Source organism: Pollicipes pollicipes, unplaced genomic scaffold (genome assembly GCF_011947565.3).
Source record: "Pollicipes pollicipes isolate AB1234 unplaced genomic scaffold, Ppol_2.1 Scaffold_7261;HRSCAF=8764_pilon_pilon_pilon, whole genome shotgun sequence".
NCBI classification, from domain to species: Eukaryota; Metazoa; Arthropoda; class Thecostraca; order Pollicipedomorpha; family Pollicipedidae; genus Pollicipes; species Pollicipes pollicipes.
Window position 1 is genome coordinate 34,038,753 of NW_023597054.1, and position 12,042 is coordinate 34,050,794.

The window sequence follows — 12,042 nt, forward strand, 5'->3', positions numbered from 1 at the left end:
ATTGGACTGGACCGAATCCTGAGAATTCAATCCATGCATTGCTCTACTGTATAGGGTGTATAATTTGAATGGACATCGCCACCTTTGGGTGTATCACGAAACACCTTTGTAATCAGCTCAACGGATTCTTCATGGTTTTATCACAATCGAGAGCTCATTGAGACAATTTTTCAAGCTATTCTATGGCACTTCAGTAATTACTTATACCCTCCAACTTCGGACGAATAATGCAAATGACCTTCATTTTAATTTGTAAGTACTTTCAGGACGTATGTCAAGTCACATATCAGTCAATTATTGACGAAAATCTATATCAGCGCCAATCTAATTATGGTGACCACAAAATGTCGTGCATTCACGGCATTACGGACGCCTAAAAAAATAGTTGCAGCTGTTGCTCCGGCGACCGTATCGTTACCGTGCTTTCCAACATAGGACCTGCTGAAGTCTAAGCGGTACATGGATTTTTTAAAGCATGATAAAAGGCACCACTAGCAGTAGGGTGGTTCAACACACGTGTAATAATGACACTGGCGAGCGTTCCGACTGAGGAGTTATTCTTCTTTTACATCAGTAAGCCCCATTTTAATTTATGGTGCTGACGACCTGACATATATAATTCCACGCGCCCCACACCGCCTCGCGTGGTGAGGGGCCCAGTCTTACAAACCGGGGATGTGTTGGAATATGTAATTTTGAACCGTACAGAACCTAAACTCTCATATAAAGCTCCGATCGGGTTAACCGATATGCGTGCAAAAGCCGGTATGCGTGCAAAAGGCATACCACAGCAGGCCTCCCGGCTGGCGGTGCCATGGCAAAAAAAAAGATCTGTTGGACGTGAGATGGCACCAGTTACGTGAATATCAGGGGAAGCTGAATAATACAACCGCGTGCGATTCATGTGCAAACAGATTGTCGCAGTTGGTCGCTGTTGTCGAAGGCCGTTAGAAATGAAACAAAGTCACGAGTACGTTGGCGGATTCCCGATGCCTCCGCAATGCAATCAGCCCGGTTGGTGAGCGATGGAAAGCTCGGAAAAGCGGACACGATGGCACTGACGGATCACATTCTGTTTATCTAAGGGGATCTAAATCAATCAGGAAGGCACGCCGTAGCCAGACTGAGTCAGCGCGATGAATGGTGACGGTCGACCAGCCAACAGCAACATATACGTCTCACCCCATCTTGACCTTGGAGTGGTCCACTAAAAACGCGGCTGCAATGGACTGCAACACGATCTAACATCTGAGGATGTCTTCTCCGAGCCCGTGTTTTTTTCATTAGTCGTCTTCGTGTGTTATGCGTTGTGATGTGGTTTCATTCCAGCTTAATGGCTAAATGGATAGCGTTTAGTACCCGATTATAATGTACCTTTCAAACATCCGATATGTTCACTTTCGAAACTCCGACATGCTTCTTCAGACCCGGAATCCGTGACTCGTCGCCGTCGTCCAAATGCCACTACGATTCCGTTGTACCGGCTCCCAGCAGCACCCGCAGCGAACACCTGATGATGTTCCGCACTGGGTGGCGTGGGTCAGACCAGCCTCAGTACAGCACCTCCGCGGGGCGTCCCCGCAGTCCCGGAGGATCCCCGAGGTGCAGCCCTGGGGTCAGCTGACTCGCCAGCGGCGCCGGGCTGCGCCAGTGACCGTTTGAGGGCCGGCGCAGTGCCGTCCACCCAGCTTTGGCAGTTTTGTATCGTGTGACCGGACAGGGTCCCCACGACTGCGGGCGGCCAACAAGAATCCGTCGGCGTATTTTTAGCCGGCGAGCGAGGCGCCATCTGCGCGCCAAAATTGGGAGCAGCGGCTGCGCGGCGGCAGTGCGGGTTCACTTCGGGTCTAGTCAGCGAGGGGTGCACAGCGCAACATCCCACCGCACCAACAACACCATGGTAAGAGCTTGCCCCCCGACTTCGGCGAGTCGGGCGTTGGGGCCTATCTCTGCGGTGCGGACGAGGCCTGGCTATTCCTAAGCTTGGCTTAGCCTTGGCTACTTGGTGGCCAGGAGATCTGCGGGTGTTAAAGCTTGAAGTTGTATGATTATGATAGGCAGAGTTGGACCTAGGAGATGTTTGAAGGAGACTGACCGAAAGAACGTGTCCTCTTCAACTTGTACTCGACTCTGCATAATGTGCTCATAACAGAGACAGGCAAATGACTGGGACGGATCATCTCCCGTTTAGAGACTTCGAGCTGTGTCGTTGAAATCTAGATGAGCGAGGAAATGAATCATCACAGCCGTTCTGTATTCACCAGCCGTCTTCTACCCATTGGGGGCAGTTACGACATGCGTAGCTATGTGTCTGCGCGGCTGCATACCCGTATATCGTGGACGGACCTGTACGGCACTCCCGCCTGGCTGTTGGTGCCGTGACATGACTGGGCGAGGTGGGCCCCACTGTCCGCTGACAGTCGGCCTCTTCCCGCAGGCCGACCTCGCTGCCAGGGATGTTGAGAGTGAGTACCCCGGCTCCATTCTTCCCCCGCTTATGTGCGACAGCATGCGCTGACGGTGCCCCAGTCATTTGTCGCACTACTAGCCACGTTTGGCAGGGGTGTTTGTGAGACGAGGCGTTTGTCAATGCCTCGGCCTCCGCACTTCACGTGTAATTGTTTCATCCGTCCTGAGGCCTGAATGGAGTATGCACAGCGACAGGTGATGACCATGTACTTAAGATGTCGGCACCATCATTAAATCAGATTACTGATTGAGAGATGATTAAGTTAAACGTGAAGTCATAATTTGAAGATTGTTAGATCATATGATGTCGATGCGTACCCTTGCGTGTCATTGTTTTGATGTTGTACACATTGGACTGAAGTACAGTATCATAGTTACAGCAAAAATGTTAGCTATTTTCTTGACGATCTGTTTCTTGCTAATGCATAGATAGTATCTATGCCTGCACTTCTATCCGCTTCATTCGAACACGGTTAATGATGGACGACAGCAAATTCGTCATCATGATGACCAGCATCAAAGAGCTACGCGCTCAGTAAAGCGCAGCCACCACCCACCGCTCCCGAATTTCTTCCGGCTCTAGCGGGACGAGGGGAGACACGGGCCACCCCTGGCCGGGATGACTGTACCTGGCTGGCAGCGGGCCAGCCTGGTGAGCCGCCGCGGGGTCGGCTCCGCCGCCCGGACGTCGCGGCCGCCCGTGGCAGGTGTTTGCGCTAAATCTGGCCCAGGAACCTTGCCGAAACTATGCCGAGTGGCCGGCTGCCAGGCGACAGCAGCGCCCCCGAGCGGCGACGGCGCGCAGCCTGACGGCAGACGCCCCGTCCAAGGCAGATACCAGGCGGCAGAACCATGTGTCACAGATGCTGAGAATAGCTCTTCTCAAACGCATCACAATACGCAGCTTCTGTGAAATGTGACTGGTCAGTTAGCGTGCCATGTCTTTCATGTCTATCTATATTTCCCACGTCTGTAACAATGGGGCCTACACGCGCTGTGTAGGAAGGATGTTCTCAAAACCGTAAATCCCCTCCCCAATGCTCATGGAAAGGTTCTGGAACGCGACTTCTTCACTGTCTTGTGTCTCGCAATTATGCGACTTCTTGAACAGTGAGACAACGGGCCATGAAAAATACTTATGGCAATCAGATCAGGCTAAGCACGTGCTCAAAATTTTGGGTGAGCCTTTGATATGCCATTATTTTGTTTTTTTTGACTCCCCACTGGGATGGATGCAACGATGCAGCTATCGCTTGATGCCGATGAGAACACAGACTCTTTAAGCGCTGTGTCGTTGAACCACTGACAAATCCGAAAACCCTGCCGGAGCGGCGGGGTCTGGTCGGGATCGCCCGATGTTATTCTTGGCGCGTAATCCGAGTCCGCTCTGAAAACGGCTCGGCCGGTTTTACCGGAGCGATGCTGAGCTACCCCCGGGCCCGCGGGTTGCAAGCTAAAAAACAGTGTGTCCGTGTGGTTGGTGGAAAGGCACAATGGGAGCATTTGCTTGAGGCGGGTTCAGATCTTCGTTTTTAGCGACCTTTGTTTTAACTACAAAGTGCGTTTCAAATTAGTAAGAGAGCGTCGCATTGTGTTTTGTAAACGTATTTCAAACCATTGAATTCATATCGAATCTCACGTGAATGCTAAAGACAATAGGCACTTCCATGGCTGAACTTTTGCGGTCAGCGGTATGCTGCCAGACAGGCTATGTTCCGCAAAGGCCATGTGCCATGCGGGACAGTATACTCTCGCGCCGGCCGGGCTGGCTCGTGGTCTGCCATCCGCTGGCTGGCATGGAATACCGATCCACGACCAAAAGAACGCGTGGATGGTCAGTAAATAAAGAAGCAAATTTGTCAATTTTAAAAAATTCGGAATCAAACCCTTGACAGCAAACATTCAGTCAGTTTACTTAGATTGAGTAAATAATCATCTGGATACAGGCTGGCTACCGATTATCAATCATTCAGCCGAATGATTGATGATTGGTAGCCAACCTGTACCCAGACGATTATTTACTCAGTCTGAGACAAAAAATGCTCACCATCCTACGCGAATATCTCCAACTTGATAAGTTTCATGCCATTTTATAAATATTATGAACCCCATCGGAGGTCAATACGATGTTGAAGTAGGTCTCAAGATAATTTTTTTCTCCGAAATAAGTGAAAAATGTACAAAATGTTTGATCGTACAAAAAGCAACTGCGTCAACTGCGCATGTGCGTAACGTCCTACGCCTGCTGCAGGCGTCAACACAAGTTGACCGACCCCGACAGCTTCGGCTTGTGCTTTGAGATGCATTAGTCAGATGTAATGCCTGGCGAAGGTGCAAACATCTATGCGTGCTTTACCTGCTTTTCTATTCCATAGAGAGGTGAAATGCTGCATAAGTACACCAGCAAACGTCATGAAGCAAATGTGTACGCTGCATACGCCTCAGAAAAAAAACATGTTAACGTTGCCACCTTCCTGCACACGTCTTCGAGACGTTCTTCACATGCACACACCCGCATACCTCAACCTCAACACCAACGTTACATTCGCAGGGGCTCAGTTTGCCTTCTCCATCTACGACTTCGAAGGCAAGGAGGAGGTTGACGCCTACTACTTGGGCGACGTGCTCCGCGCGCTCAACCTCAACCCCACCCTGGAGATGATCGAGAAGCTCGGCGGGCAGAAGATCAAGAGTAAGCAGATACACAGCCGGCTGGAGTCACTCCCACTGACTGACGGCATAGCTCGCAGAAAGCATTGGCCCCTTCTTGTAGACTGTGTCATGTCATAGTATGGAAGAGGGTAATGGACTCCATGTGAGCGATGTGTCCTACGAACATTTGATATAGGAAAGGAATGTATTAATGTCCTGGTTTCCGGCATTAGGAGCTCAGAGTTCTCATGCTGTTAGTCATCAATCTACATACCCTCACTCGTAACCACGAGCACAACTTGAAACGTCGAGCATTGACAATACAGCGTTTTTTTCCTTTGATAACGTCGTTCAACCAGTTCTTGTGGTGTATTGAAAGTCAATAACTGCCAGCATAAGAACTCTGAACTCACAATAACAAATATTCTTGCGTTGTGGTATGCAATCCTGAACAAATGTCGTGCATCACCATTTCCCGTCACACGTAACATGCTGATTGGTCGCGCTCAGCTGGTCTGTAGCGAAGTCACAATCTGCCGCTTACCGCTGTCGCATTGTGCGTTCTCAGCTGGTCTGTAACATGGTCCCCATCTGCTCCTTACAGAGCAGAAGAAGCTGAAGCTGGACGAGTTCCTGCCGATCTTCTCGCAGGTCAAGAAGGACAAGGACCAGGGTGGCTTCGAAGACTTTATGGAATGCCTGAAACTCTACGACAAGGCCGAGAACGGCACCATGATGGCGGCTGAACTCTCACACGTCCTGCTCTCCCTCGGTCAGTGGCTGGACGCTGATGTAGGATGTCCAAACTGTTGCCTTGTTGTGCAGCGGGACAACCCTATCTGTTCAGACATTTTCTCAAACATTCGCGACTATGCTACACGGGCGCATGTTTCTGAGAATTTTGAGAGGGTCGTGCAGAGTTACTCATCACTTCACCAGGCACTGTGGACATTCGTTATGGGTATTTCATGCTGCGTACTGTGCGCAGACATGCCTGGTCTGGATTCGATCGTTGGTACCGTATTGCGGTTATTGTAGAATAATACAGCTTCCCTTCAGCGTAGTGATCCATGCTTGGACGTCGGGCCGACGTTCTACATTTCCTTGCCATTCTGTGTTCCTTTGTGAACAACATTCATTTCGCGCGTGTTTCACCGGCTCCACATCCTTGACTTTAAAATGCAGTTACGGCTTGGAACCGGGTCCCCATTTTCAAATGATAGCATCATTACTTCGACATGAGCGTATTCAGCACTGCTAAGATCTTTTGTCTGGTGTGCTCTCGTACATAGCGTAGATTGTTTCTAGCAAATGGCAGCGCTACCTTTGAAATATTCAAACGTAGCTCAGTGCTAGTTACCATGCGCGTCATACGACCACGCCCACTGATGACCGGAATTGCCTTAGGTGAGCGGCTGTCTGATAAGGAAGTTACGCAGATCATGGCCGAGTGCTGCGATGAAGAGGACGAGGATGGCTTTATTCCATACGAGCGTAAGTTGACACCGGATCTTGTTCCCGAATGCACAACCTAAAGCTGTATGTATGCGGGTGCGGGGAACGGTATTTTTGTTTTGGGGTACCCCTCATGGTGCTATGGATCAGACTTGGTCGAAGATCTGTTGTTGGCTCGAAGGCTGGGCACTTCGCGTTTTTATTCTTTTTTATTGCGTTTTTATTGACAACGAATTTGTGTTTGCGCTGAGTGCCCAGTGTAAATTTTCTGTGCAATCAGCGGAAAGTGTCGTACGTATCGGCTTTAGTTCCATTTTGATCGTCACAACGTGTAGGTTACATGGTTTTAACCGGCGGGTAGGTCTTATAGTTCAGACTCTCACGATACATCGCGCATCACTGTTGACCCCATTTCAGCTTTCCTTAAGAAAATTTGCACAATGCTGCAATGAGCACGCAAAATCATTAAAAAATATATCATCGAAGACGCGTAAGTGGTGCGTTACGAGAATGAAGTAGGTCGTGTGAATAGCCCGCAGATAGCAGATAGTGTTTGGCGAAAGAGGGGAACCTACTACAGGTCTACCGTAGAGTAGACAACTCGCGCCCTGTCTTTAGCGTACTGTGATGCTCAGCGTGGGTGAGATGTATGGCGTTGACACCGTAGCGATGACCGAGCACTGTGCATTTCCGCAATATTAGAAGCAGGCCGTGTTTAAAAGCGGCTCTAAACATAGAGAGTGTTGACTGCACACGTGTGACGAGCGTCTTCAACGCAGCACTACCTGGTTCGGCATAAGCTCAGTTTCAGTCAATATGTAGGTTTACTAGTTCGTTTGTATCATGTCGTGTATCATAGCCGATGCATTGACGAGCAACGCAGTAGTGGCCCAGGCGTGAGTGAATCGTGTGTAGGTAACTAGAGCTCTTGTGTAGGTAACTAGAGCTCTTGTGTAGGTAACTAGAGCTGCATCATTGCCTATATTGCAGCCTTCTGCAAAAGGCTGATAGCTGGACCTTTCCCGGACGCGAAGTAGATTCGCAAGTTCTCAACATTCACGCACGAGAGGTAGATGATTCCCTTTCCAAGCAGGCATGGCGACCGGCATGGCAGCGAGTCCCAGTTGTGGCGGGAAACTCACCGAAGCAGCCGCTCTCCATGTGGTTATCATTGCTCTCTCGCAGGACCTCCTGCCCTCCCCCCCCCCCCCCCCACCCCCACCCTCAGACAAGCCTGGCCTCAGCACTCAGTTGACGTTTTCAGTACGTCGGAGGAGCTTCGGACAAGAGTATGATAGATTGCCTCCCCCCGCCTCCGCCCGTGTGTGGCCTGACCCCACGTCCGTTGGATAACTGCACTGTAAGCCACCCGTTGTTAGTGCCGCACCCGCGGGGCGACCGTCATTTGCGCTGGAAAATGGCCAGCCCAGTCAAACTGGTGATTGCTTTTCAGCCTTTGTCAAAAGGCTACTGGCCGGTCCCAATCCAGAGAAGAAGTAAGCCAGGAAGTCGGCAAACCCCAGAAGGTAGCAACGAGTGAATCAAAGTTCCCGTCCATGCGTGGTGAAGTCCAGGCTTCCCGCAATATTTCAAAGCCGTCGCATTTTGTACTACCTTTTATGATCAGCAGCCGCGCTTCGAGCGAACAGCTCTGTCCGGCAATAGAAAGTGCCATGCACGGGGGCTATCACGGCACACGAAAGCTGCTGTCGCCTCGTTGAGTTTATGACATTAAACAGACGAGGCGACTCGGCATGCCGTGGAAGCTCCCGAGGCTAGCCTAATGCTTTCGTGGTGTCCTGTCTGCTTGACTCGCCTGCTCCCTAGGTTTCATCAAGCGAATGCTGGCTGGCCCTTTCCCTGAGTCGGCCGCGTAGTGTGCCCTAGCCGCGGTCAGCGCCTCGCCCAGCGCAGGTAACTTGCCCTCGGCCCGACCGGCATGCCACGGCCGCCAGCGCCCGACTGCGGCGGCAGACAGGCTGAGCGAACGCGCCAGCCGCGTCGACATTAACCGGAAACGGTGTCTGCCGGCTCCGCTGCGCGCGTGGCCGCGGAGCGTGCCACGCTCCGCCTTGCGTCTTGTAGATAGGTTTGGTGCGAAATGCTGAAGACCTCTCAGTTTGCATGCCTTTTGCGTTGTACATATGCCAGATACGCCACGCGCCACCGGCGTGCCCAGGGTAACCAAAGGCCTCAAGCCGCTCCAAACGACTCTGGTAGAGATTAGGGAGGACATAAACCACTGGCAGGCTTGGCCGTTTTCGAGCAATCATCATTATCTTCGAAACTTCAAAAAACACTCAAGATCCGGTACTGGATCCACCCATCGTTATCACTTTATACTCCTAGCGATACTTTTGGGCGAAGTGAAACGCTGACTTTTGATTCTGGTCCTCTGCTTACTAATTCTCTTATTTATATATCATTGAATTTGTCCACTATAAAAGTCGACTTTATCGAAGTAAAAATTGGTTGTTTAAGCTTACAACATCAGGGCGCCGACCTCCACGTACTACACCGCACATTGCACAGTCCGTAAGTGCATGGCTACCACAAAGGTTTGTGCAATCAGCTTGTGCAAGTGCAGCCTTATTTCATGTCATTACAGACGTTCGAAGCTGATAACTGTGGGTTGAAAAAATAACAGGTCGGGCTATCTTCCTTGTTTGGTGTGTTGGTATGCACACAAGTGCTCGCTAACACTCCCCATGATGTGCATTCCAACGCACAAGCCGAGAGCGATCATCTAAACAGGTATTCCATCCGTGTTCTTCATCTCCATCCTTCCTTAAACTGAATGCTGTGGCTTACACTAAATGTCCCAACAACGGTAAGGCGGGGTATTGTCGAACGTGCCAGTCTTGTCTTAAGTGCAAAATGTAAAGACAAAAATGCAATGTTAACTCAATTACCACTTGTGTGAGTTGCGTTATGCTGTCTGATCGTTTCCTGTCGACATTCCGTGCTCACCAATGTTTCACATTGTGTAAGTAGGCCAGTGTCAATGGTTGTTATCCTTGAAACCTCCTCAAAGATCTTTGGTTGCCTTTACTAACGTCTGCAGCGGTCTGACCTCGCCCCACGTGTTTCCAGGTAAACGAAACAACATCTCGACCCATCTTTCACTGGGAGGCCACCTCCCCACCGCCCTGCCACCTGGCGGTGCCACCACTCAGCAGCTGTGTACAGTCTCCGGCACGTGACCCGACGCAGGGCGCGCGTGCCCGCCGGCCGTTGGCGCCGCCCGGATCGGCCTGGGTGCGGCGCCCCCCGGCCGGCCGGCCGCCGCCGCGCACTCCTTCCAAGGACGTTTTTATAAGCTCTGTCTGCTCGAACCCATACATATGTATATTTCACTTGTGATGTGTGTATACTGGCGCGATGCGCGTGTGCGTGTGGCGTGCAGCTGTCCGCAGCCCACTGGCGGTGGGTGGACTGAGTGCGATCTAGTCATCTCTCGTTGCAGAGAGCGTCCCGAGACGGAGCTCTGGCGCGAGAGCCCCGCGGTCGGCGCCCGTCCCGCTGCCTATCTGTCTGTTTGTCGGTGTGTCAGCGTGCCCGTCGTCCGCGTCCGTCCGTGGTCCGTCGTCCCCCCTCCCCCGACAACTTGACATCACAGAAGTGTCAGCATCATCAGTCAGTACCATCCGGCAAATCTGTTATATCAAGTTTCGGAACGACGTGTAAATAAATTTGTAAATTGTGCGTCGAATTTTACGACTCCGATGGTTTACGTGCGGTTGATTCCGTGGTCGCATTGACAATGCGATACGATGCGATCCGATACATTCAGTTCGACAGGCCTCGCGAGTGTATAACGCTGCAGACAGGCCGCAACAAAAAGGGCTTGGATGGGGAGCCGAATTATATTCTTAGTACGGATCAATAAGTTACTGTACGCTTCGTCTGCTCCGATAAACCACGCTTTCACAAACGCTGCCTACTCGAGACTTAGTGTTGTCTTAAACGAATATGGCTCATCAAGTTCAATGCGTTTCATTTTGCGGTCCCTGTAATTTAGGGTATTTAAAGTGAAAGACCGGTAATTGTTCTTCATATATTTCAAAGTCGATGACAAAGACTACATTTGTAAACTTATTCCAAGTTTGTTGCTGTACAGCAGTATGCTTTTTTCGCTAGATAAATGAGCCAGAGGCTCCCAGTCAATGGAACCATAGGGAAACCCACAGACAAAAATAGAGAGAGGGAGAGGGGGAAGGATTAAAATAAATTACACACACACACACACACGCATATATATATATATATATATATATATATATATATATATATATATATATATATATGTACTCGGACTTTCGAAAGGGTTCTAGTGTGCCGATAGTGAAGTGGCTGAGGTCCGCGTCTGAGAAATCAACAGTAAGACGTTCGATTCCCCGCGGTGGCCGCCGTTCCAGAGAGGGGGAGATGCAGCCGACTCTGCAAGGCATCAGAAACTGAGTGCGTCGTAAAGTCCCAATGACCAACATGAAAGCAAGTTGTTCTCCACGAGCGCCGTGCGGAAAATGACAGCGTATGTTCTCAGCAATTTGATGTCACATGGATGCTCTTGCTTCTGTATTTTTTATTGGCCTATGAAATGTTAACTTTCTCGAAAATACTGTAAAAGTGTCGTCAAAACTTTTACGTAGAGGGGTAAAATATGCAAAGCTAATAGAAGTACAGTAAGTAAAGATGTAGCGCAGAGACATGCAACGTGCTACTGGTTCTGCAAAAATCCAAATGTTGCGGTTGCAGATCAAACGGATGGGCGTACGGATCCCTCCGTCGGTGAGAGCATGGCCACCAATGCCTTCCATGATTTATTCGTCGGTGCCCGGTGCGTGTCACGGGACGTGCCGTCGGGCGCCTGCAACCCCTGAAGTGGCTCACCCCGCGCCGCCAACGGGGATAAGTTGCGATTGCCAAACTTGGCACGTGGGTAGGCTGCCAGTGGGGGAGCCTGGTGCCGCCCCAGGTAAAACGCCAGGTGGCTTGAAGTGCGTCCAAACTGCGCGCGCGTGTTTCGCCCTCATTGTTTAAGTGGTCAGCAACTCGTCCCTGGCCTGCAAACCGATCGTGTTCTTAGCGCTACGAGATAGTGCAGTAGGACATCCTACCCATGTTGAGCTGGCAGTTCTTGTGCTGAATATAATAGGCATTCAATACAACGTGTGCCCGGTTCCCAGCTTGCTCTTGGATCCCAGTGGCTGCTTCGACAAAACCAGGTCGCTGATCCTGGTTCCAACTGGTTCTCTTGACAAAATAAAACCCTTGATCATGGTTCCTGCTGGTCCTTTCGCCCAACATCCTGGATCTCAAACAATCAGCATGTGCTGATATCACCAATGCAACTAACAAAACTTAACTGTTAGTTATGGATCAGTTGCCCACAACTTGGGAGTCATCGCCTGACAGCTGAACCTATCGCACAGGATAACCCGCATATTTCTGCTCTCACCACAT

General features: G+C 50.5%; 1 protein-coding gene across 5 annotated transcripts; it reads left to right on the top strand.

Moving 5' to 3' along the window:
* The first annotated feature begins 1,713 nt into the window (after positions 1-1,713).
* Positions 1,714-10,257, top strand: LOC119112027 (myosin light chain 1). 5 transcript variants are annotated; one of them, XM_037235983.1, is made up of 7 exons: positions 1,714-1,900; positions 2,438-2,465; positions 5,021-5,161; positions 5,726-5,893; positions 6,529-6,615; positions 6,994-7,073; positions 9,670-10,257. In XM_037235983.1, the coding sequence occupies exons 1-6, from the start codon at positions 1,898-1,900 to the stop codon at positions 7,026-7,028; spliced, it is 462 nt and encodes a 153-aa protein (XP_037091878.1). In that variant the 5' UTR covers positions 1,714-1,897; the 3' UTR covers positions 7,029-7,073; positions 9,670-10,257. The 5 variants fall into 5 exon arrangements, with proteins under 5 accessions (XP_037091878.1, XP_037091877.1, XP_037091876.1 ...); XM_037235982.1 differs by having other exon boundaries at positions 6,994-7,066; XM_037235981.1 differs by lacking the exon at positions 6,994-7,073 and adding an exon at positions 7,567-7,645.
* The last annotated feature ends 1,785 nt before the right edge of the window (positions 10,258-12,042 follow it).